Raw genomic sequence first — 26,549 nt, forward strand, 5'->3', positions numbered from 1 at the left:
TTCCCAGGAGAGTATAGAGAAGGGGAAAATCTCCTGGAACGAGAAGACAGATGTTAATGACATGCAGTGGTTGCAGCACTGAAGGACAAGATTGAGGAAGGGACCAGAGAAACCTATAGAGTCCCACAGTGTTAGTGACACTACATACTGATTGTCATGGTCCGGGTGAGTGCCGGGTTTTTCCACAGAGTCGCCGTTTCCACCCCTAAGCTCAGTCACTGCATTCATGTGTGTTTCCACACCTGCCGGCAATAGAGCTGCCGGTATTTAATACCAGCACTTACCATCACTCTTCGCCAAGTCTTCAGCTAACCGCAGTTAGTGCTAGCCGTCATAGTTATTAGAAGAACTACTCATCGGATCATCTCTGTCAGTACCACGCCACCCAGACCACTTACCCCTCCTTTGCCAATCCTCCACCTGTTACTCTGCTTGTCTTCCTTTTGCTTCTCTGCAGCGGTAGTCCTCAGCCCAACTGTCATTAAAGGTGTGGCTCTTGCTGTTTTCGCACTTGGTTCTGGCCCTCTTATTTGACGTCTCAAAGATGTTTTTATCTGGCTTCCTCTTACTTGGCGAGATGGAATTCTGTGTCCTGTAGCCACTGGTTGAGCAGGATGGACCCCTAGAACAGTGGTTTTTCTTTTGGTCATGATCTGACCTTTCATGTTGGTACAGTGTTTTTCTGTGCACATCTTTCCAGTCAGTCTTTTTTCTTTTAAGCTCTGCATCACTCATATCCTTTTTATCTACTTCCATATGCTTTCTTTTACGCAGTGCTTTCATTGGAATTGTCTCAGTATTTTTACTCTGACTGGGCCTGATGAGGTTGGGGCTGTTCCTCTGAGCTGAAGGGAGAAGACCGTTTTGGCTGCGGGGGCTCACTAGTGTTTTTCTCTCCGCTGCAGAGGGAAGGAAGTTCCTTTGGGCAGGTTGTCTGGTGTCAGAGGTGGGCTGGTGTGGAGACTCTGTCATCTGACGCCTCGTTCTTCTTTGTCCTTAAGTAGTTTATGTGTTCATAACAGGACTCAACATAGGAGCTACACTGGTGAAAGCAGGGCACACTTTTGTAAACGCATAGTCCAGCACCTGATCAGGTGTCATTCGTTTTTTTGGATCGAGGTGAAGCAAATGCTTTACCATTTCAACAAACATCAGGATATCACACCTTTTTGCAGTTGTATGTGCACAATCCTGATCCTCGATGAGGTGGATATGTAAGAGGCCATCCAGAGAATGTAACTTTATACCTCTTTTTTCAACAAACTGAATCCCAAACTCCTGAAAATATTGTTCAGTTGTCTTGAGTTTACAGTGGTAGATGTAGGAATTTAACTCTCTGCAGAAAAACTTGGCAATTTTTTCCCCACAGTTTAACATTTTCCCCAGGGGTTGTCCATGGGTCTCCGTTATGTATCGTAGCATGGCATATTCACTGTATCCAGGGTACAGCAAATAACCAGTGTACAGAGTCACAGCCACGCAGCCCAGAGACTATATGTTTATACAAAGTACGAATGGCTTTCCCCCATGTCCGGGGAAAAGAGGACGGTTGGTCATCCTAGTTAAGTGTGTATTGGCTATGACAAAAAAGAATAAAATTTGTTCGGATGTAATGTTTTTAACTTTAATTTTGACTTTGATTGGTAGAATGTTTTCACCTGGGGTTGTCCACTTTCCAAGAAATCCCATTTACGGTTCTTTTATCAATGTTTCTGTACGGACCAATTTAATGTGACCCCTCTTCGCCGCTTTATGTGCTACTGTTTTATGAGCTGCCCTCAAGATATCATACTTCTTAAAAAACAAACAGATATTTACACTTTGTTTACAAAGAACGCACATTCCTCAGTCTGTTGATGGGATTTTTATTGGGCAGCCGGCCCGTTTTTTTAGCATTTGTTTTTAGGGGGAAGGTAAATAGAAAGCGCTACAGGAAGTTGTTGTCAGCATTACCACTGCAGTCAGTACTAGTTAGAAATATGTGCTCCCTGTAGTCTTTTAAAGCCGTAAACCTTTGAAAATAACTCTGGAGGAAGCCGTCGCATTGTTGGAACTCTATTTAGTTGTGATGATAATTTCATTTTCGTGGGCTGTTTATTTTATATTCGTGTCGAAGCCGGTGCTGGGGAAAAATTAGCTAGCGTAACGATAGAAATGGGTCGATGACAGAGACTGCAGCGGAAGAGTTTGACCGAACGAAGCAGCGAGATGGATTTCTCTAAATTCCTGGACGATGATTTCGACGTGAAGGACTGGGTGAATGGTGCCTTCAAGGTGGTGCAGAAGGACGCGCCGGGGAAGGCAGACGCACACGCTGCTACACTGGTCATGAAGCTGCAGGTTTTCATCCAGGAAGTCAACAATGCTATCGAGGGTCAGTACTTTGCATTGGCCAGTGCGTCATTAGAGGATGTACTCACCATTGTAATTTGCCTTTATGACCTACACTGTTAACTTAGTAAACTACATCCCATTTACAGTTAATGCAGTATGCTACAAGAACATTTCTGCTGCATTTATTGCATTAATATAAACGGCAAAGTCAGTTTTATAAATACTTATGTAGAACCAATACAATTCAGCTGCCCCACAATCCTCTAAAAAGGACCATAACCACGTGACCATGTGTCTTTGTTGTCATTAAGGACTATGGTTTGTGCATTTGGAAATTGCATGCTGTATGAAATCTTCTGATGACAAATTAAAGGAAAACTTTACAGAAAGAGTCATGGTGTCCCCATCAGCAGGGCATTAGTGAGCACTGAATGGCTTTAGGTGTAGGAAAATTATACGAATAATCTACTGTGGTCTTTACATTCACCAGATCTCTACCTGGACAAACACCTATGAGAAAATGACTTGTTAGACGTGGCCAGAACACGTAATGAGAAATTGTCTTTGAGAAGATTTATGTTCTATTCATACATCAGTTTAAGAGTTTGTGTATCTAGATCAGAGGTGTCAGAGCTGGCTTAAAATTTGTACTTGTGTAATTTAACAGTTTTTGCTTGCTTATAAAGATCTCTGTTTGTCATGAATAATATACGAAAGTGATAAACAAACAGTTAAATGACATAAAAAATTAATAGTTTTTCACTATTGACTATAGAACTTTCTGTTAATTACCAGAAACCTTCTGTTGTAAAATTGAAGGTCAGTCTGGCCAATAAACTACCAGAACATTTTCTGGTTTTCTTTTACCTTTATTTCTTCAATTCAGTTCTAGCGCCAAATTACAGCAACAGTCGCCTCAAGGCACTTTATATTGTAAGTTAGAGCCTACAATAATAAATACAGAGATAAACCTGACAACCATATGACCCCCAATGAGCAAGCACATTGGCAACAGTGGGAAGGAAACACTCCCTTTAAACAGGAAGAAACCTCCAGCAGAACCAGGTTCAGGGAGGGACAGCAATGTGCTGTGACCGGTTGAAAGAAGGAAGCCAGGATAAAAGACATGCTGTGGAAGAGAGCCAGAGATTAATAAAAAGTATGATTCAGTATGATGGGATCTGTTTAAGCCCTAATTATTATTATTGTTGTTGTTGTTGTTATTGTTAACTTTTATTTAATCAGGAAAGAAATAAATTCTTGAGATTCAAAATGTGTTTTCAGTTGTTGACACCTTTCTTACACTTCCTACAGAATCTTTTCTTTATCATGTAGGAAAAACTAACAAATACTGTTGAAATTGGATTCCTTTTTCCATCATCCAACATCTCAGCTAAATATGTAAAACTTCTTTTCACTAACAGAAAGGGAAGTTTACAGTTTACTGAGTTTACAGAGTTGGTGGGTTTCTACATTACGATATCAAGCGCCTTGGCATTTGTATTTATACTGTGTACCAGTACTGCATGGATAAAATTGCGTTGAATTTAACTATGACATGTTAAAAAGTTAGAGTTGTGTTTTCATTTGTTGTGTAGAGAGCAGTAACCAAGCCCTTCAAAATATGCCCCGAGTGCTGAGAGATGTGGAGGCTTTGAAACAGGAGGCCTCCTTTCTAAAGGAGCAAATGGTCATGGTTAAAGAGGACATCAAGAAATTTGAGCAGGAGACAGTGCAGTCCATGCAGGTGTGTGCACAGTTCCAACACTTACTTGAAGTGTATTCAGGATTTAAATGTGATCTAGTGCATTAGGAGAACATGTATACATACTTTGTATATTGTGTTTTTGAAATAATTTGCTTAATAGTAAGCATTATAATAGTGAAAGTCTAGCACTGGACTCAAATGTGCACAGTACTCCGTACTTCTGAGGCTTGAACTGTATGTTTTATGCATCTTTTCAACCAGGTCCTGGTGGAGATAGATCAGGTGAAGAGTCGAATGCAGCTGGCAGCTGAAGCGTTGCAGGAAGCAGACAAATGGAGCACACTGAGTGCAGACATTGAGGAGACCTTCAAAACACAGGTATGAAAGGAAGACTCTGCCGCAGAGCTTTTCTTGGTTTGTTTCTGCCTGCCTTGCTGCTTACCAATTATGAACTGATGTGACTCACACTGGCTCATATGCGTGTTAGAGATATATATATATTGGAGCACTTTAATCTTGTTATTTAATCTAACTTTCTGAGTGTACTCAACACATCCTGTAAACTGATCCACTGTAGAGTCAAACCTCTTCCAAGGCACTGGATGAGTAATGTGTAATTACAGTGCTATTGTAATTAGCTTTTTATCCTTTGAAAGCTAATTATATAATATTATGATATTGTGCAGATGTTGACGGTAACGATAGTAATCATATTTTCCTTTTTTCAGGACTTTAAAGTAATTTCTTCTAAGCTAACCAGCATGCAGAACAGTCTGGCCATGCTAGTGGACACACCAGACTACTCTGATAAGTGTGTTCACCTGGAGGCTTTGAAAAACAGGCTGGAGGCCATGGCCAGCCCACAGATAGTAGCAACGTTTAATTCCATGTCTGTAGGTAAGAACCCCAGAGAAAGTGTTGTTTCCTGAATTTATTCAGTGCTTACTGTTTTGGTTTGCTGTAGTTTGCTTACACTGTACAAACATCACATGCTTTTGCCTCTCTACAGAGCAAGCCAAGCTGTTTGTTAAAGTCTTCACAGAGATCGACAGAATGCCGCAGCTTCTTGCGTACTACTACAAGTGTCACAAGGTAGGCACCACTGCATCTCTGTGACCTATAAATCTCCACAAAGGCATATTCTGATATATTTGCATCTGTGCATGACTGTCTGTTTTGCTGTTCTCAGGGCCAGTTGCTGAGTATATGGCAGGATCTCTCCCAGAGCGAGCTCAGTCTGAATCAGCAGCTGTCTGAATTCTACGACACCTTGCTCTCCACTTGGCACGGCCAAATACAGTGGAGCAGCCAGGTGAGATGGACTGCAGTACCAAGATCGACACCTGATGGGTTTTACTTTGCTAACACTCTATGTAGTGCTAAAAAATTTTTTTTTATCTTGGATCCACACAGGTGTTCAAGAACCCTTATGAAGTGGTGACAGTGTTGTTGATACAGTCTCTGGGGGCCATGGTGCCATCCATACCTGTGTGCTTGAGCACGGCCATGGAGCGGGCAGCCCAAGAGGAGCGTCTGGGGACTCTGCTGGAGCTTCATCTCACCACGTCCACCTTTGGACACAACCTTGAAGCAGCCATGCTGCCACACCTGGGTATGCACCTGAACCATATGTGTAAATACTGCTCATGGAAGATGACAACATAAAGTGTTCTCTTCATGTTTGGTCTTATTTCTACTGCAGGTGAACATAACCTCTTGAAGCTGAGCGAGCTGGTCTGTGCGCTGTATGATCCCTATAAATCTTATCAGCTACATTATGGAGATCTGGAGGAAGCTCACCTTCTCATCCAGATCAGCGCCGTGCCTTTGGTTAGAGCACACCAGAAACTGAACCATTGAAATAACCAGAATTTTTGCAGTAATTACTTGTAGTCTGATCTTTATCCAAATCATGATTATACACATATGATCTGACTGAACTAACAACAGAAAGAGTTGTGAACCTGTTTGCTAACAACTTGTCAAGTTGTCAGTCAGGTGTTCCAGTTACTGAGAGATTTGAAGTGTTGTTGTGCCCCTCCCGGTGTTCAAACAAAGTTTACTTGCTGATAAAGTCTGCTGTTCCCTAGAAAGACTGGTAGGACCTATCGTCTGTGAAAACAAGTTTCACTTCTCCTTAGAATAGATGCATGAAGTCAGAAGCTAAATGGATGCTTAAAAAGAATCCACCCAAAAACTGTTTACAGATGAATGAAAGTCATGACTGTTCCTAAACTCCATGGGATGAGGATTACAGGAGAAGTGCATCATGTAAAACTGAACGAGGTTAGAAAAAAAGCAAAAAGGGAACAAGTGAGGAACAGCTGCAGAACTCCTCCAGCACAATTATTTTGAGGACTTATCATTTGCAGCAAAATGACACAAAGGTTTGAAGGAAACAAGGCACTAAACACCACCATCACTGGAGTGTTTATTAAATCATCTCACAAATGACAAAATTAATGAAATATCAATTTGCATGTCTGGCTTTTAATTTGCATCATTTTGCTACATCTGGCATTTTTGTGCAATTTATTCAGGCTTTTAAGGAAAACATAGATGATGTAGAAATCTAAAAAACACCTCGCCATTACAGGGTTAAGTTGCTAAGATTCATAATCTAAAAATGTGTTTGTATGTAGCAGTGACACTAATATAGTCTGCGTAATAGTCCATTTTGTCCTGTTTCGCACACTCCACTACAGGAACATGGGGAGGTAATTGATTGCGTAGAAGAGTTGAGCCACTCGGTAGGCAAGTTGTTTGGCCTGGCTGGTGCTGCTGTGGACCGCTGTGTCAGACTGACTGATGGACTTGCAGTGTGTGGCCTCCTCAAAGCTCTCAAAGCCCTCTTCACCAAGTAAAGAGCCTCTACTCACATACGCCACATACTGCATGGATTGCTACAGATATGTTTTATCTCTAGATATAGTTTGTCTGATTTTAGCATTACTGTAGATGATTCACCAGCTTTGACGTGGTGCTGATTCTAGGTATGTGTCAGACTTTTCCACAACACTCCAGTCGATCAGGAAGAAGTGTAAGCTTGAGGACACACCAAGTTCATCAGTTTTCCAGGAGGACTGGACGGCTTTCCAGAACTCAGTCAGGTTATTACCTTTTTAAAAAACAAAACAAACCCTTTTGTTATAATTCACTTGGATTGCAAATTATTGCATGAAAAAAGCTGTCTTCTTACTTTAAAAAACAATATTGTTGTTTGCAGGATTATTTCCACATGTGGAGAGTTGCTTAGACAATGTGGGGCCTTTGAACAACAGCTGTCAAACAAGTGAGTGAATCTTTTTACTGAATGAATATTTTTACCCAACACCATCATCTCATTTGACAGTGAACACACAGTCAAGAAGCTGATCTGGAATTTTAAAGAAAATGTCTACTTTGCGATCTGTCCCATAGGATCCTGGCCACGGCAGGTAAGTACTTGTCAGAGTCGTACAGCCCACGCAGCCTGGCAGGCATCCAGGAGGCCACTTCCACAGAAAGGAAGAGTGCCACCAAAAACCCTTGGCAAGAATACAACTACCTTCAGAGGGGAAATGTGGCTGAATACAACAATCTGATGGAACTTCTTTACTCGTTAAAGGTGTGGCAGTTTTCTGTATTGAACCCTTACACTTGGTTTATCAGGGTCCTTCTGTAGCTGTTCTTCTTACCCGACACTTTCTCCTATTTCTGCTTGTCCCTCGCAGGAGAAAGGCACAGGTAACTCCAGCTTGTTAGCAGAGCCTAGGACAGCTCTGACCAGACTCAATCAGCAGGCCAACCAGCTGGCCTTTGACTCGGTCTTCATGCAGATCAAGCACCAGCTCTGCCTTGTCTCCAAGATGGAGGTGTCAAGTTTCTGCGTTATTTAATTTCAAATAAGGATCAAGATGATTTGAGTGCATGTGTGCTGAAAGCTTTTGGATTGAGTTTGCGCACTCGAGTGGTGGATGTGCCGTATCCGTTTAATCTGTTAGATTTGTGCTTCTTGTTTAAGAGTCAAGAATCACCTGGTCTTGGAGAGAGCTACACGGAGGACCTGCCTAATTTCAGCCTGTCACCACAAGAGTACATCACTAATGTTAGTGAACTTTCATTTGATAAATATAAATAAACAGGATACAGTGGCATTTGTACATATTTACAGAGACCATATGACTTTTCCCTCCACATAGATAGGACAGTACCTGATGTCTCTCCCACTCCACTTGGAGCCTTTTGTGACACAAGAGGACCCGGCTTTAGAGATGGCCTTACATGCTGGGAAGTTGCCTTTCCCTCCAGAGCAAGGTTACTGAAAATTATCCCCCTCAATTTTCCCTAAAGTCAAAGACATTTGAAAAGGAGATGTCTTGTAATGGTGCCCTTCTCAAACACCTTCTCCCTCTCTTTCAGGTGATGAGCTTACTGAGCTGGACAACACAGCAGACTACTGGTTGGGCTCCATTGCTCGGGCAACCATGCAGACCTACTGTGATGCCATTTTACTGATCCCCCAGCTGAGCACTCATTCCACTAAACAACTGGCCACGGATATCGGTACAGTAACTAAAATGCGGGACAGATGACGTACTCCTTCTCATGGGGATCAATTGAAATTCACGATAGCCCGAAATTATATCTGAACATTTGTGTTTCTGCTCCACAGACTATCTGAGTAACGTGATGGACGCCCTGGGCCTGCAGCCGTCTCGCACCCTGCAAAATATCGTAACTCTACTTAGGACTAAACCACAAGAGTACAGACAGACCGCCAAGCTGTTGCCTCGACGACTGACGTCCACTATCGCTGCACTTCGGAGCATCGACTACTAAGAGAAAAGCAAAAGGACTCGATAGTTTGCATGGCTTGGCTTCAAGGGCGACCCTGGGGACGTCCTGTGTTGTAAAGAAACAGAAGAATGTGATGTTAATATCAGCTGGTTTACATGTTACAGTTCCCCTAATATCATAGTGACTAATCTCGCTGACAGCTGCAGCATTTAAAGACGTTTGTGTCTAAATATGGCATTTATGGGACGAGATTCAAATAAGGGCAGGTCTGACCTTTTTTTTTTTTTTTTTAATTTTAATTTTTTAACTGATTAATGTTTGTGAGTTTGAAATGATGATGTCTCACCAGTGACGATGCCTTCAAGTGAAACCAAAAGGGGAATGTGTCTTGACTTGTCATTTTTCACTTCTGCATTTATAAGACGGGGGCAGCTTCAGAGCATTTAAATCTACTTAAACAAGTCTGTCATGCTAATGAATAAATCGCAATTATTAAATTATATTTAGGTAATAATAGTGACAAACTTTATTCATTTCTGGTAATTTAACTTTGAAAATAAGGGAGAAAGTGATCTGTCTCTGAGGTTGTGGGTGGGCTAAACTGGTGACATGGTTAATATTTTTACATGCAGTATGGTGGAAACGTGTATATAAAACATGGATGTAAACGTGTGTGGCTATGTGTATTATTTTAATTCAGTGGACTGAATCAAGTGCTGAATGAAGATCCCTCAGTGGTAAACTGTGTATTGCGTTTTATGTTCCACTTCCTACCTTTAAGACATGAAAATTGGCTTGTCTGTCACGGTTAATTGTCAGGGGACTCGAGTAGGCAAAGAAGACTTTGCTGTAAAGCTCTTTTCACACATTTAAACTACTGAAAATGTGGACGAATCAGGTTGGACAGTTTTGCAGTTGTCCCTTATCGCAGCAGGAGATGGAGTGTGCAGCTTTGGGCTCATGCTACAGTTACATAAAAAAAAAGTGGTGGTTGGAGACTGTGGCAAGACCCAAATTAGTGTGACCCTGTGATATGAAATTGTGGCCTGGTTGCTTTTGCATCTGAGACGCTGTCAGTTGCCATCTTCAAAGCAACTTATGTGAGTCGAAATGGCGATGGAACTGAATGAGTCTGCAATCAGTTTGAGTGAATGAGGTACGCAAGGACGACTCTATGAACTGCTTAAATTCAGAGTCCACCCAGGACCTTAAATTTGGAACACAAATGTCTCAACTTTGCTTTTATATGGTAATATAACAAGAACACAACCAACTGAGTCCCGTAATGAAAACCTCAGGGACATGTTGAGCTCATCAGTACAGACTCAGGTTGTTTGCAGTTTGTTGGCAATTGTCTGCGTTTATAAATTAAAGGGCAGTTATTTGCAAACCCTTGCTAATCTGTCTGAGACTGATGGCAGTCAGTCCACTTTGGGTTGCAAACAGTTGCACATCTATCCAGGTGGGAGGCAACCAATAACCAAATAATTGTGGTCCTGTGACCAGTTGGTCCCACACACTTACTTGCAGTCAGTCACTAAATGTGAGGAAATGAAATCCACTCATTTTTCTTTTTCTTTAAGGAGCTCCCCACAGGTATTAGTAGTGACTGAGTCGTTAGGGAGAATTTCTCTACTTTTGGTGCAGCCATCTGCCCAACCAGCTGCCAGATGGCTACATCCTTAGATCCTGGTTCACCCAAATATGTCTTCCTGTTAAAGAGAAGTTTTTCCTTCCCACTGTTGCCAAATGCTTGCTCATAGATCATGTTATTGTTGGGTAGCTGTGAATATTGTGGGGCCTTTACCTTACAACATCAACAGCCTTGAAACGACTGTTGTCTTGAACTGTCGCTAGGCCCATATAAGTAAAATAAATTCTAATTAATCTGACTTTTCCACGATTTCCCGACATTCCAGTGGCAATAGCCTACAATATCGGGAAACATCAGCTGATAATGAAAATAACTGTGTTGTGTCTTTTGTGTAGCCACTGTAGAACAATTCATAGCAACTGGCAACATTTTTACATAATTTATTTGTTTGTTTGTTTTTTAATTAAATTTTTGATGTTTTTTTAAACAAAAATTCCTTTGTTGTCCTCCTCCCCCCCCCCCCAGCTAATCCCCCCAAATAATGTAAAATAATGTGAAAGAGTAATATAATACCATTGCTACAGGATTGGTTGGGATCGGCGTCCGCGCTGTCCACAAACAGGGACGGAGCATCATCACATGCCGCTGTACCTGCTCTCCTCCAACATGGACCAGTGTTTGGCCCTGACGTCAGCCGTTACCGCCCTGCCTGCAGTATCGTTGCCCACAGATGATGATGGTGGTGATGGAGACGGGAGAAGCGGCCTTGCCGTGAATTTCATTCGGAGGCGGAATTAAGGCGCACGAAGCGGACAAGTATTTAAACAAACAAAAAAAAGGACAACAAACTTTCAGATGGGGAAACGGGAACGTCCGCTTCACGCGTTTGGCGCAGGGAGAGATGCCCCGCAGCAGCCAAACGCGAGGGAGCGGCGCGCTGTGTCGCTCCGGTCGGGGGTTCCTCAGTTTGGCAGCGCGCCCGTGGAGGCGATTTAGGGAAGACGTTCACTTGGTTCATATCTCCGACCCACCGGTTCTCAACGTCAGAGCGGATTCGATGGCAGGGGTCAGAAGAAATACCTTTAAAAGGGTGGAGCTGCGGTTCGTTTAATAATAAATGATGAGGAATTCCGCTCGTCACTCTCAGCCTAATTGCGAGGAGTGGATTTGATGTTTATGTATGCCTGACACTGATACCCGAGCCCCCACAACGCCGTGCTTTCTTTTTCCTTTTCCAGCACCCTAACAAAGAAACGGGTGATGATATGTCACCATTTGAAATGACGATGGCTGCTGGCGGGTGCGGGACTACCCCTGGCATTCACGTAAAGCGCCCTGATAGCGGCTCTCCGCGGAGGCAGTTTATGCAATCCGACGCAGTGTTGCAAGTGGGCCGATGATTTGATGCTGTACTCTGCTGTCTCCTAATGATATGATCCCAAGAACTGACAGGCCTTTACGTTTCAGTGAAATATGCTCAGGCCTCCCGTAAAGCACCACAGAGCGAGGGAGCTGTCAGTGTGCGGGCACGGGGTGTTTCTCTGAAAAGTGGGGGCCCTCTCTGTAATTAAGGTGTGAAATCGGAGGGGCAGAGAGAGAAAAAAAGCAATCATGTCGAAAGTTGTAAGTAACAAGGAGAAGAAATCCTTCAGCAAAAAGCTGTTCCGGAGGAGCTCGGTGCGCTCCGTGGGGAGCTTTATGAGCAGAGTTCTCCGGACTCTCTCGACTCTGTCTCATTTTGGCACCGACGAGCAGGCCGCCGAGGATGAGACCGACGAGGCAACTTTGCTCCCCAACACCACTGGGGGGTCACTCCAGTCGGATGACAGCGACTGCGGGGGTTTCCCCTTTGGGGATAAGGTGCCCGGTGTCGCCGGGCTCAAGAACCACGGCAACACCTGCTTCATGAACGCTATCTTGCAGTGCCTGAGCAACACAGAGCTCTTTGCTGAGTACCTTGCTTTGGAGCAGTTCAAAGGTGGAGAGACGACAGGCAACAACGAAAAGGCCAAGTCCAACGGGGTGCTGATGCAGAAAAAGGGGGGAGGCCAGCAGCAGCCGGAGACAGGGGAGGTAACCGAGCAGCTGTCTGGACTGGTTCGGGCTCTGTGGACCTTCGAGTACACACCTCAGCACAGCAGAGACTTTAAGGTAGGTCGTGGAGACCCATATAAAGACCCTCGCTCTGTGTGGGTCTGCACAAGTTTGACAAGCAAGCAGAAAGCGTCCAAAATACACTAGATTTAAGTTGTGTTTCTATTTTATTTTGCAATATTTGTTTTTTATTTCTTTGAGCTCCAAATTCAACAGTCATCTATGACGCTTGATTAGATATGAGCTTATGGGACAACCAGCTGTACCTTATAGTCCAAGTTTTTGCCTCTTAAGTGCAACTAAGTGAACTTGAGCAACAAACGGAGTCCTACTTTTTAAGTGGCTGGTTTTTTATGTTCTCTAAACCTACATGGTTAGAAGATAAATCTGAATGTGAACTCCTTAAATATTACAAAGATGATTAGTTTTATATTTTAGATATGCCACTTTTCGTTTCTGACTTTGATCCAGGTGTGATTGTCACACACGGGGCAGCCATATATGCACTTTACAAGCAGTAAAGTGTTTATAGTAGAATCCCAGTGATCTGTGAAAAGTCAGTGTTTATAGGACTAACACTTCTTCCTTGTAAATGAAACAGAATCTTGAGCAGAGCTGTATTGAAGCTGACTGTATCAGCTTTTTGCTTCCAGCCTTGTCTGTTTTTCACTGTCATCTCTTAAATCTGCATCCCAGCGTTGAAAAGTTTGCCTGTCACGATCACAAAGATTTGCTTCTGCACAACAAAAGACGTGTTTTCTCACTCATGATGTGTTCTTGAAAAGTTCAATACAAAGTGGAGAGAGACTAAACAGAAATGGGCCATACAGCGCATTCTTTGTTCTTGACAATGTTGCTATTTCTGTCTATTTTCTTCTGCTTTAGTTGCCAGCCAAACTGCAAACACACACACACACACACACACACACACACACACACACACACACACACACACACACACACACACACACACAGTACAAATGGATCTTTCTCTTCAAATGTCTAAAAAATACTATTACAACCTTAAAGGCTGCTAACTGGACTTCAGCAAAGCAAACTTTGTTGTGGTTTGTGTACATTAAAGATGGACATTTGCTAATTTTCCGCCTCTTTTCTTAATCCACAATCTGAGCCTAAACTGGAAGCACTTAAAGACCATTAGGGAGATTTAATAAGAACACAAGGGAATTATCTTATCGTCCATTCTCTCTCAGAAGCCACTGGTTTGAGGATTTGGTTGTAGTACACTACCTAAGCTCTCAAAGACTTTGCACAAGTCTGCACTTCTGCCATCTCATCTTAAGATGAGATTTTATTTGTCCAAAGAGTTTGGAAGTTTCTGTCACGATCCTGGGTCTTATGACCCAGCATTTTGAGTTTTAGTTCATTTTGATGTTTATAGTTTATGTTTAAGCTCATTAGATTTCTATGTTCATTTGCTTATTATATTCCCCTTGTGTTTTCAACCCTTGTGTTAAGTCTCCTTTATCCTTCATGTGTTTCATGTCTGTTTCTTATGTTGTCAAGTTCATGTAGTCATGTCAGTGTTTCATTGTTTCCTATTTTATTTTGAAAGAGGTCCTGTGTTTCAGTGCTCTGTTTTGCTCTTTCCCTGTGGGCGTCGTTATGTTCATGTTGTGTCTACTTTGCCTTTCTGTCCCATGTTTCAGCTCCCTATGTTCTGTCTCAGTTGCTGTTAAGTTTACATGTTTTGAGTTCAGTCAGTGTGTTTCCTGTTTTACTTCGAAGGTCCACATCTCATGTGAGTGTTTCTAGTTTTGCTTCCCTTGTCTCGTCCAGCCTGATTACTCCCAGCTGTGCTCTCCTTCTGTGTCTCATTCCCTCGTTATCCCTCTGTGTATTTAAGCCCGGTGTTTCTCTTTGTCAGTGTCGTAGTCTCCCTCATGGCTGTGTTTCCCTGTGTGTTAGTTATCCATGTCCCAGTTTAGTTAAGTTAAGTTATATCTTTAGTGCCATTCTGTAATAAAGCAGCTTTTTGAGTTTAATTCCGGTGTGGTGAGTTTTGCGTTTGGGTCCTTCTCCTGCCTGGACACAGCCGAAACATGACAGTTCCTTTGTTATACCAGCTGAACATTAAGTGAAACACACTAAAAAAGACCTAACAAAACTGCTTACGAAGTAGAATTGGCATATAGCTAAAAATTTAAATACAATATCACAAAACAAATATCTTAACTTAAAAAAAATCAAAATAAATACAATTATATAAAATAAGTATAAATAAAAAGTGTATTAAATATCTCAAATGTATAAAAATATTCAATCCAACAAAGAAAAATGAAACAGAATTAAACTAAATGTAGGTAAAAGCATAAATATCAGATGACATTGACACTTGACAGGGTCAAGTGTCAAAGCCAATGCAGTCACTCTACACACAGAGTAAAGTGTTGTGACAGTGCCAACAAGAGACATTCGACATTTGTAACCCCCCCCCCCCCCCCCCCCCCCAACAAAACAAAACAAGACAAATTATATGATAATAATATTGATATGATATCTTTTAAAACCCGTACTGATACTGATATTTGATGATCTAAAAATCCAGTATGTCAGCCGATATTTTTTTCTTTCAGACCCATGAAATATGAACAGCTTTGCATGACATTCCTCGTGTGTAGCTTTTTATGGGCAGTTACTAAGATAATATTTGTCTAATAAGCAAAGTTCTCCAGTTCAAATCTGGGAGAAGATGCAAATCCTAAATCAACCAAAAAAAATACCAAAAACAAAAAAAATGGAAAACCATGCAGGGCTATCTGCTGCGGCAACGACTTGTGAATATGGGAGCAGCCAAAAGTAGCTTCTCCTACTAAGATAATTAAAAAAAACAACTAAACTTTTTTTACTGTTACAATCAGTCTTTGACTACTTTTTTTTATGAGTGTTGCTAACAGAGAAGTTGCAGAGTGCCCTCTGGTGGATAAACTAATATTTCCCCTGTTTCTCCTTCTAGCTCTTTTAAAAAACTTTTAAACTTTTTCTTTATCAGGTGTTATAAATGCACATACATACATCATGCACCTTTTAAATACACGGGAAACATAGTTATATTTTTGCTGTGTGGTGGTTTCATTCATTTTAAGCCACATTTACTTAACACTTATTTAATCCGTTCAAGCTCAACCTGCTATTTGACATTTAAGTTGAACTGCAAGATCAGCTAAAATCCTGGTCAAATGTACTGCAAAGGTACAAACAAAGGTCAGTAAGAGTCACGCAAAAGTGTTTGAGTGCACAGCCCCGGAAAACAGTTTGTCCTTTCTGGCACTGGGGATTTTTGTAGTGCCTTGTTGGTGTCACTGGTTTTTAATTTAGATTTTGAACTCTGCATTGCAGACCAGAGGTTTGGGTTATGAAATGTGAGCGCACTTATTTGGCAGAAAAAAGCCAACAAATCAGGATAATGATGCATTATGAGAAAGATATCACAGCTTTAATGCAGTGCCTCATTTAATATGACTTTTTAAATATTATCACCAACTGATGAATTCAGACTGAAGTTACACAGGCTGAGCATCAGTATCAAGCCGCTTTCATACTGATTGGTTATTGGCCTGTCAGCAAAAAACACAGCGTAAACCAATGGCATTGGCCGATTTTTATCAGCTAGACGTTGACAAACAGTGTGATGAACAATAAAAGACTCTGAAACAGTTCAGCCATTGTTTTTATATCGCACAACGAAGAAAACAGGGAGTAACGACTAAAACCAAATACAGTGGCACTCAGGACAATCGGGACAGTTGCTATTGGCTTAGAATTTCACATTTTGTGCATCCCTAGCTTTGCCCTCTGGGAATAACAATCCCATTTTATGCACAGTGTCTTGTCTGTCGTTAACCACAAATACACACAGCATAGCAGTTTATAGGGTTCTATTTTTGTGAAGGTGCAGTGTTTAAAAGAGACCTGGGTATTTAGAAAATGAATCACTGATATCATCTCAGATCTCTTTACTTAAAGACAACCTTTGTGGTTGAGCCACACAAGATAGGCTGGCTCTTTCTTTCTTTTTTTTTTTGCACCATTTTGCACAAAAGTGCTGAGGCTGCTTTTGTAACTGCTCTAAAATAAGGACAACTTTTCCCATAGGAGAGGCTGAGCGGCCACACAGTACCCAGTGCCGCTCGTATCTTTGACCTTGTGTGACATTTGATAGCCTCTGCGTGGAGGTGACTTCACAGCTTCCAGCCTGGGCGGCTTTGTAGAGTACGTTCTGTTTTGATCTCCAGCAGCTTATTGTTTAAGGTCAAGCTTCAGCCAGTGTCCTTGCTTTAAAAAGCTTGGCCTGACCTTTAGGACTCTGCTAATCGTTGTCCTGGTTAAACATAGCTGAATATTTCACAGTTAAGCAAGGTGGAAAAAGGGAACGAGTCGCTCTCTGTGAACTTTTACTACATCTCTGTTTTTTTTGTGCAATCCAGTTAAATCCATCCAATTCCTTGATTTTTCTTTTTTCTGCTGTTGTCTGCAGAATGTAGTGTCAAAGAGTGCCCTTCAATTCAAGGGCAACTCCCAGCACGATGCCCAAGAATTCCTCCTCTGGTTGCTTGATAGAGTTCATGAAGACCTCAACCAAATTATCCCCCTGGGCAGCAGACTCCCCAGGAAGGTAAACACTGTTTTAGATCACAGTTACGTGTTACCGCTGTGTCCTAAAGTAAACAGATATGCAACTGCGCATTCGGTAATTTCTGAACATTTTATTGCTTCTTGACTGCTGCTGTTGTTTATTCTCAGCCTCCAGTAGAAGAAGAAACTGTCCCTGAAGGATCTCCACTACCAGCACCTGGCTCTTTTGTACAGGAGCTGTTTCAGGCACAATACAGGTAAAATTTGCAGTTGCTGGCAGTTGCACATTTGTTTTGACTCTTTAGCACCGTGCTTGTATTACAAAACATACATACGTAGTTAAGAAAATCCTCGGCATCCTTTGTTTTCTATACTGAGAGTAATTGCCCAAGTGAAACGCCGATCACAGGTCGAATCCACATTGGTATAGATGAGGATATTTATACACAGCTGTGACTTTGACATCAAACCAAACACTGTGCAAATGGAAAGCGCGATCACTCATTGGTTTGGGGATTCTTTGCTGTGGATGTTTTATCCTAGAAAGTGTTAAGCAGTGTTAAATAAGAATGAAAATACATAAACTCATCAGAAAAGTGTTCACTGAACTCATAAATCAAGTGAGAAGTGGAGTCATTTCCTCAGTCTTTACAGACTTCTTTCTGTAACTGGAGCAATTGCCCCCAGCTGGCCATTATTAAGATTGCAGGTTAAAAGCTGCTGTTGCTTCTTTTTCTTCTTTTTCTTTTCCTTTTATTTAAAGCCCAAGAAACTTAAAATTCCAGTTCAGTTTTATTATATGGCACCAATTCACATTAACAGTTGCCTTATATTGTAAGGTTAAAAACTCTGCGGTATTAAAAAGAAAACCCCAACAATCAGATAACCCTGAAAAGCAAACATTTGGCAACAGTGAGAAGAATAAACTTCCTTTTAATGTGAAGAAACCTCCAGCAGAACCAGGATCAGGGAGGGACAGTCATCAGCTGTGAGGAGACAACAGAGGGAGGAAGAATTAAAGACAGATTATGAGAGTTTTATAATTGAGAGTGATTAAATGTAGCAGTGGTGTATAAACATACAGAGATTGAAAAGAGGTCAGGAAAGAAGAAATGCTTAGTGAATGATGGGATGATGGGAAGCCTCCCAGGAGCCTGAGCTTAGGAATAAATTTTTTCCCATTTTCAGTCTTGATCTGGCTCAACTATCCAGCTTCATATAAGAACATAAACGTGGTGTCAGTTGTAATTCATTAATTCTCCTTGTTTCTCTGATTAGATCCTCCCTGACTTGCCCTCACTGCCAGAAACAGAGCAACACCTTTGATCCTTTCCTCTGCATCTCACTGCCAATCCCGGTACCTCACACAAGGTAAGGTGACTCTGGGTCTAGTTTAGGAGTAAGACAATAGCCATCATACAATTTAAAAAAAAGAGTCTTTGTATCCAAAACTGTAATGAGACAAGATCCTGTCTGAACTTCAAGCTTGGAAACAAAGGGAGTGTCAAACCCAGCCCAGACAAACACCGTGAGAGATTTGACAGGAAAAAGCTAAAATTAGAAGATGCTGTCTATCTTTGGAACATCGGTCCAGTCATGGTTATGAAACAGCCAATTAAATCCAGCCGTTCTGTTGTGCAGGCCCCTGTATGTGACAGTGGTGTATCAAGGAAAGTGCTCCCACTGTATGAGAGTTGGGGTGGCGGTGCCCCTCTCTGGCACCGTGTCCAGGTTGAGACAAGCTGTGGCCCAAGAGACCAAAATACCTGCCCAACAGGTGAGGCCTCATTTAAAACTTTCCTCTTTGTGTTCCTGTTAACGAACCCGCATCAGTAATTTAGTGTTTGTTTATTTTTTGATTCCCCGTCACTGCTTAGATTGTTCTCACTGAAATGTACTACGATGGCTTTCATCGCTCCTTCTGCGACGATGACGACGACCTCGAGATCATTCAGGAGAGTGACTCCATCTTTGCTTTCGAGACACCCGAGCTGTTCAGACCGGAGCAGATCCGCTCCAAGCGATGTGGTACGACATCCCGTTTACTCACTCTTTGTCTCAGTGTAGTGGGTTGACAAAAACAGGAAAAATGTTTCATTTTTGGGAAGGTAAAGCAGCATGTTGGATTGATTTTTGGAAACACTTCACAAGGGAGCATGTGGGTTTTTTCCCCCCAACTTGAACTTTTTCTGTGTACATTTCAGGAAGCCCACATGCCAATCTCAATCAGAACAACTTGAAGTATGGGACAGATAATAACAGGATGGCCACACAAATACAAGAGCCTACAACACCACCTCAGAGTCCCAATAAGAACAGCGGGCAGGCTGAGAAGATCGTCCTGCTGGTGTGCAACAGAGCCTGTGCTGGACAGCAAGGACGCAGGTGCTTTAATGGACAGAGCTGTGTAAGAATTGCAAATTTAATCCACAAATCTTCTAAAACTTGCTGTTTTTCTATTTCCCGCAGGTTCGGTAATCCATTTATTCTATATTTGGAGCGTACAGTGACCTGGGATGTACTACAGAAAGAGATTTTGGAGAAAATGAGGCATGTTCTGCGCCCTGGAGTCTTTGTACAGGTGCATATTAAGACGTAAACACAGCAACCTCACATTTTGATAAGCTTTTAATGAAGATGAAGTTTTTTCTTGTCTTACCCTTGATGCCCTGTAGGTGGGGCCCTTCACTTTGCGTGTGGTAGGAGTGGTTGGAATCACATATCTCTTGCCTCAGGAGGAGCAGCCGCTCTGCCATCCCTCTGTGGAGAGGTAATGCCGCATATCCCCGCTAGGATGCAGTGTTACCCCACCTGAATGTCATTGTAGAAATCCTGTGGCGTGTTCTGTCCAGTTGAAGGTGATTGAAGAGCCTCAGCGAACCTTCATTGGTATTGATGTCAAAATAAATCCTGAGATGTCTGATAGCTTGTCTGGTTCTTATAGATTTTCTTCACAGAGGCTGCCGACCTCTGGGGTTGTTGCATGGATTTTTTTTTTAATGAAAAGAAAGTTGTGGAGTGACATTTGCTCCGCTTGTGTTACACGAATAAACAAAGACTCGTTCAAACTAAACTTTAAAACAAACAAACATGGTCACCATCACAAGTTCGGATGATGACTTCAAGACTAGGTCAATGGTTAATAGTGGCTAGTGGTGAAAATCTAAAACAGAAATGACCTCTAGAGGAGGCATAATTCTTTCTGTGCTTATGATAATAAATATAATAATGAATAACAAAACCCAGTTAAATGTGTAAAATTAAACATTTAATGTGTCTCTGGTCTAACTTTTAACAGAGCATACAAGTCCTGTGGTCCCGGAGGACCCCCTCATGTCAAAATCGTTGTTGAGTGGGACAAGGAGACGAAAGACTAGTACGTGACACCCACACGCACACACAAAATTAACACAAGAACTGGACTAAAAAATGATGGACTAATAGAGTGATGAATCCAAATAAGAGTTTTTGGTTCAAATTGTTGTCTGTAGAAACGGAGGATGTCAGGTGAGCGGTACAACATTGAGTATTTACAGACATCTGTAAAACCCAGTGGAGGCTCTGTCATGGTTTGAGGCTGTACTTCGGCCAGCAGTGTTGGGGATCTTGTAAAAATTCATGGAAATATAAACGCAGAAATGTACCATCAGATTTTGTTCCACCATGCAACACTCTCTCTGGAAAGTGTCTGATTGGCAGTGACTTTGATTTTCTGCACGGCAATGATCCTAAACTAAATTTCAGTAAATGCAGATCTCGATAAATAAAAACAGCAACACACAATACAGCACTATCAGTCATGGACTGGCCTCCCAAAAGCTCAGACCTCAACATTATTGAAGCAGTGTGGGATCATCTTGACAGAGAACAGAACAAAAGGCAGAAACATCCAAGGAAGAGCAACTATAAAACTATTCCTGAAGACTACTTAAAGAAATTACAAGAGAATAATGAAGAGTCATGATGTTCCCACCAAATATTGACTTTCAAGCTCTTTGGAATGGTACAAAATCTTTTTTTTCCTTATATGCTCTATTTCTATGTGTTTTCTCATATATATAAAACATGTGAAGACATGAGGGGTGACTTTAGCACAGCGCTGTATAGTAACTCTTTTGAAGTTGTGTATTCCCTCTGTGACTTCGGCTGTGTTACGCCCACAGTCTGTTCAAAAGAACTGAAGATGAGTACATCCCCGATGCTGAAAGTGTGCGGCAAGCGAAGGAGCAGCATCTGCAGCCTCAGACCTGCTCACTCGCCCAGTGCTTTCAACTCTACACCAAAGAGGAACAGGTATGCTGGTGTGACGTGCACAAAGAATATTACTGATACTGATTAAAATATATATATTTTCCCCCTGCATGCAGGGGTGCAGAGCGTAAAGCCTGTTTTGTGCTCAAAGTTTGCCACTTGCTTCGTTTTAAAGCGTTTTCACATTAATTTCAGCTTGCTCCTGATGATGCATGGCGCTGTCCACACTGTAAGCAGCTTCAGCAGGGCAGCATCAAACTCAGCCTGTGGACCCTGCCAGACATCCTCATACTTCACCTGAAACGCTTCAGACAGGTACAAGATTGTATCTTTTCATACGATGTAAGTAAAAAACAAAAAAAACCCCCCAAACTTAAACGTATTGCTTCTACAGGACGGGGATCGGCGAATGAAGATGCAGAACATGGTGAAGTTCCCGCTTACGGGCATGGACATGGCACCTCATATGGTAAAGAGAAGCCAGAGCAGCTGGAGTCTGCCCTCCCACTGGTCGCCATGGAGACGGCCGTACGGGATGGGTCGTGATCCAGAGGACTACCTTTATGACCTGTATGCGGTGTGTAACCATCATGGGACCATGCAGGGAGGACATTACACAGGTAAGGAAGCACCATATCCTGGGTACAGGAGCTCTCCAGGATATTTATGTTGTTTTATTTCATTGTGTCTCGTAGCTCACTGTAAGAACTCCATCGATGGGCAGTGGTACTGCTTTGATGATAGCGATGTTCATCCCATATCTGAAGATGAGGTCTGCAAGCAGACTGGTTACATCTTGTTTTATCAACGACGTGCAACTATCCCGTCCTGGTCTGCCAACAGTTCTGTGGGAGGTAATTTGTGACAATGTTATTGTGTGCGGACTCATGTCCAGTATGCAAGCAAAAGCATTTGGCAATAAACCCATTAAAAGGAACACAATTTTGAGTCATTTTCTCATGCACCTAAATGGTAAATGGACTGGTGCTAATATATCACCTTTCTAACATTTGCACACACTCTCACATGGATGCATTGGGGGAAACTTGAGGTTCAGTATCCTGCACAAGTGGGCTGAAGGAGTTAGAGATCGGTCCACCGACTATGATTTGTAGGCGACCTGGTTTTACTACTGTTGCTATATTATTCCTTGGAAGTTCCTTTATGAACACTTGCACTAGCGCATCTGTTGTTAAAACAGTGCAAAGGGCAAACATTCAAACTGATTCAAATTTGCTGTGGATGATCAATGCTGGTGATGAGTGCTCGGTCTGTGGCTACCACTGAGCACTTTCAGCAGTTTATGTACTCTACAGTTTCAAAGCCTGAAGATGGAGCATCGTGCAGGGAGCAGGTGGTTCTTCTTCTTTTTTCCTCAGCAGTCATGAGATTAAGCACTGGGAATTCATCCTCCAGGGTGTGACTGTGGTGTTTGAAGGGAAACACTGTGGAGAACTCCACTGTGTGCTGGCATGCAAACCCACTGGTTAGATTTGCTTCCCTGTGACTTTGCACACTTGCCCAAAATGAAAATAATTTTGAAGGGCTCCTGTTTTCAGACACTGAGAGAAATCTGGCTCACATCACAGAGATCTAAAAGTAGAAGGTCTGAAGGTTCATGAGCAGATGACCTTAAAGGTTTTTGATATTTATTTTTTTATGTGCTGTATCCTGGAACTTTTTTATTGCACCTCATATCTCACATATTAAAATATCCTGTAATGCTCATAATATATAGCTGTTCAACCACTGTCTGTCTGTTTGGCCTCTCAGGTTCCACCAGTTCCTCTTTGTGTGAGCACTGGATTAGTCGGCTGATAGGAAGTCGTCCACCTAGCCAAGCCTCGTCCGGGTCCTCCAGACGCACCTCACTGGCCTCTCTTTCTGAGTCTGCTGAGTTTACTGGTGAACGGAGTGAAGATGATGGTAAAGAACACTAATTTCACACAATTACACGTGTTTTTTTCAGCTGACAAGCATGACTATTTTCTTAAGGCATGTTCATCTCTGCCCTGCAGGCTTATCTTCCAGACCAGCAGTGAGAGGCATGCAAAGGCAAACTTTCTCCTCAAGATCTTCCATCGCAAGTCCCTTAGCGCTGAGTGAAAACGGTACTAAACCATCCTGGCCCCACTCTGCTAAGCTCCAGCTTCGTTCCAACTCTCCCTCACGCTTCTCCCTGGAGTCCCACTCCTCCTCCCCAGTACTGGAAAGGATAGGAGAGGTGGTTGATACCAAGCAGTCTACCTCCTGCTTCACTGGGTCACCGAAGTTAGATAAACTGTCAGGGGGCAAGTCGGCTATTGGTGCTTTGGAGAGTAACAGAGGCGCTAAAAGGCTGATAGAGCAGGTGCACTCGAAAGCTGTGCTGCAGGCAGATCAGAGGAGCTCCATCCAGGCAGGAGATAACAACAATTTACTGGCTGGGGCTGAACAGGTCAGTCCAAGACATGGTGCAGCTGCAAAGGAGGTGAAACCAAGGACTGTGGCCGTGGACAGCAGCGGTGTCAAAAGGTCCTCTGCCAAGACTGGGCTGGAGAGCGAAAAGAGCCCAAAGAAGCGCGCTGCCACCTCCTCGACGTCATCCAGCTCTCTCTCTCCTGCATCTCCGGCCATTGATAAGTCACAGTCTCGAACACAATCCAAAAGCGCAGCGGCACCATCAACGCCAAAAGACAAAAGCGATGGAAGCACTAAAATTTGCAAGGGCGGCTCCTCCAGAACAGCAACCCCCTCTAAAAAAGGATCATCCCAAACCACGGAGGTATTACATCCTGAGTTGGCTGCACAGAAAAAGAGTGGATCTCCCGGATTACAAAACTCACACCCTCAGAGGAGGACATCACCCAGAGGGGTTAGTGAGAAAAGCTCCGCTTCAGGAAGGAACAGAGCAGCAGACAGGAGCACTAGCCGTGAATCGTCACGGACCAATACGGCGTTAGAGAAGAAAGTTAGCCATGGAGGTCCTCCCTCCAGGCTGAGCGCTGCTAGTAGAGCTGAGGGCAGGCCAGGCAAGGCTATGGAAGACAGAGCAGCAGCCCGGAGCTCAAGCAGTAGCTCCTCCATTACTAGTCTCCGATCCTCAAGTGTAGGTGTTTCCTCTTTAAATACAGCTCCGCCGCTAAGAGGCCCCCAGAGGAGCAGTAAGACAGAGGACAAAGGTTTGTCCTTCTTTAAAACTGCTCTGAGGCCTAAAGAGACCCGGAAACCAAGTGATAGCGGCAAAGCAGGGGCAGGAGAGGGGAAAGGAAGTCCAGAGGAGAGTGGTGGGAGCGCATCTAGAGAAGGAGTCCCGCACGGAGCGAGCAAAAAAACATTGTGCGTGGCCTCGGAGTCCAACGCAAGCACAGCCAAAGACAAGGAGTCCTCTAAGGCATCAAGTTCAGCCAAGCACTCACTGCTGCCCTCCACAAAATCAAAGCTTTCTGGAGCAGAAACAGCAGCTCAGTCTCCTGCCACTGCAAAGGACCCTTCAAAGAAAGAGCCGGCTAAAAAGACATTACAGTCCAGAAAGATCCCCATCACACAAACTAGCCAGAAATCCAAGTGATGTTACTCTGAGGGTCTGAAAAACAATCTCTCTAAAGTGCAGCTCTGAGGTGTTTTTCTGTTTCTTTTTAACCATCAAACCAGACACAAAGCGTGTCTGACAAAACAACTTTGAAGCACCTGTAGCGTTTCAGTGGTCACTGAATACCAGCTGCCATATTGGACACCTCTTGCCCACATTGTTAAATAGTTATTTAGGAATGGATTTTAACAGAAGCACTTTGTATTGATTGCATTGATTTTCAGGCGTATTATACTGTGTTGTAAATAAGCATGGGCGTGTGTTTAAATTATTGCCTTGTTCTGTCTGTAGCATCGTCGGGAGAAGAGCAGCTCATAGCGAGAATAAAAGTCACTTTGCACAAGGTGGAAAGTGGATGCGGAAAGGAGAAAGGAACTTTTCAAACACGGACTCACTCAGTCACCAAAGGAAGTTTACTGGCAATTTTTAACAAGCTGATGCAGCAAATTATTTTCAAGAGAAGATCTTTACGTACAGCTCTCCTCCAGTATCGAGAGCCATTATGTCAACGACAAACATCAGTGCCTCAGATAATCGCAGAGAAGTATTTAATCGAAAGTTGTGTAACTGCAGGTGTTGGTAAATTTGTAACTCGATTTTAATATTTATCAAGCACTGAAAATGTCATTTCAAGTAAAACACAATAACGCCTGTTTAGCGCGGACCGCTGTTTACATGTGCTCTTTTTTGACGTAGTAATTCTGCAATAGCCTTTAAAAAAAAAACAAACAGAAAAAAACAAAGTTTTTCTTCTTTTTTTATCCGACCACATTCTGACTGTCGCCAAGAAGCTGAGGAGTGAAACGTGCGTCATCAGTGTCTAACGTCTGGGGATCCTCGGTCCACCATGGTTCTTAACATTTGTGTTTATTAACCTGTAATAACCCCTCAAAACCACCCCTGCCCTCCAGCTGCTGACACCAACACTGCGGTGCCCAGGTTCCCTTGTGGGGAATCGAGCCTCTTCAGACTGCCAGACGTCTCCAAACATTCCTCCCAGACGAACACAGGGTTAATGTACAAAAAAACCGCATAAACAACATGCTCAAAGACAGCCTGTCCTCTGTCTTCACATGCCACATCACAGCTTGTGCGCATCTTAGCTTGCAATACAGAGTAGTACCCCACAGAACGCACTGACTGTAGACCCAAGAAAAAGAGATCACTATTCCTGAAGTATGTGACAGTTGTTGCATGATAAATTGCTTATGCATGCACTTAACTATGCAAGCAGATTCTTGTAAATGCCCACACTGAGTATGTAGAAGTGCTACTCTTGTTGGATGTGTATTTATTTCCAAGTATATATATATATATATATATATATATATATATATATATATATATATATATAATATAGTTTTTTTTTCAAAGGCCAGCATCGGAGAGCATGTAAAGGCATCTTTATTATCTTTATTAAAGCTTTGTTTGCACATTTCCTCAGAGTAATATAGAGGTCGTATGAATGAAGGTTTTCTGTAGTGTATTCATTTGTCTCATGTTTCCCCCTCGAAACAAACACTCACAGTTGCTATTTTTTTTAAACAGTTTTCATGACTTATGCAGCAAAAATGCTGCTGCAGCTTTCGGATTGTGTTACAGTCTGATCACTTTTAACTGGT

The 26,549-nt window shown here is 42.6% G+C and overlaps 2 protein-coding genes across 2 annotated transcripts; both read left to right on the top strand.

The window, feature by feature from the left end:
- The first annotated feature begins 1,895 nt into the window (after positions 1-1,895).
- On the top strand, positions 1,896-9,562 carry cog7 (component of oligomeric golgi complex 7). Its single transcript, XM_006808029.3, has 17 exons — positions 1,896-2,374; positions 3,933-4,081; positions 4,304-4,420; positions 4,771-4,939; positions 5,052-5,134; positions 5,232-5,354; positions 5,456-5,654; positions 5,745-5,872; positions 6,748-6,902; positions 7,036-7,152; positions 7,269-7,334; positions 7,463-7,649; positions 7,756-7,896; positions 8,046-8,129; positions 8,224-8,338; positions 8,444-8,587; positions 8,697-9,562. Exons 1-17 carry the CDS (start codon positions 2,209-2,211, stop codon positions 8,861-8,863), a joined length of 2,310 nt encoding a protein of 769 aa, XP_006808092.1. The 5' UTR covers positions 1,896-2,208; the 3' UTR covers positions 8,864-9,562.
- A 1,578-nt stretch (positions 9,563-11,140) lies between these two features.
- LOC102780283 (ubiquitin carboxyl-terminal hydrolase 31-like) lies at positions 11,141-26,220 on the top strand. The gene is made up of 16 exons (XM_006808030.3): positions 11,141-12,566; positions 17,008-17,145; positions 17,274-17,362; positions 18,384-18,476; positions 18,747-18,882; positions 18,983-19,133; positions 19,310-19,490; positions 19,575-19,686; positions 19,781-19,875; positions 20,404-20,481; positions 21,269-21,398; positions 21,552-21,671; positions 21,751-21,976; positions 22,052-22,210; positions 23,130-23,282; positions 23,375-26,220. Exons 1-16 carry the CDS (start codon positions 12,027-12,029, stop codon positions 24,904-24,906), a joined length of 3,933 nt encoding a protein of 1,310 aa, XP_006808093.1. The 5' UTR covers positions 11,141-12,026; the 3' UTR covers positions 24,907-26,220.
- Positions 26,221-26,549: the final 329 nt, after the last annotated feature.

The sequence above is a fragment of the Neolamprologus brichardi genome, chromosome 8 (assembly GCF_056152115.1).
Source record: "Neolamprologus brichardi isolate AB-2024 chromosome 8, ASM5615211v1, whole genome shotgun sequence".
Lineage (NCBI taxonomy): Eukaryota > Metazoa > Chordata > Actinopteri > Cichliformes > Cichlidae > Neolamprologus > Neolamprologus brichardi.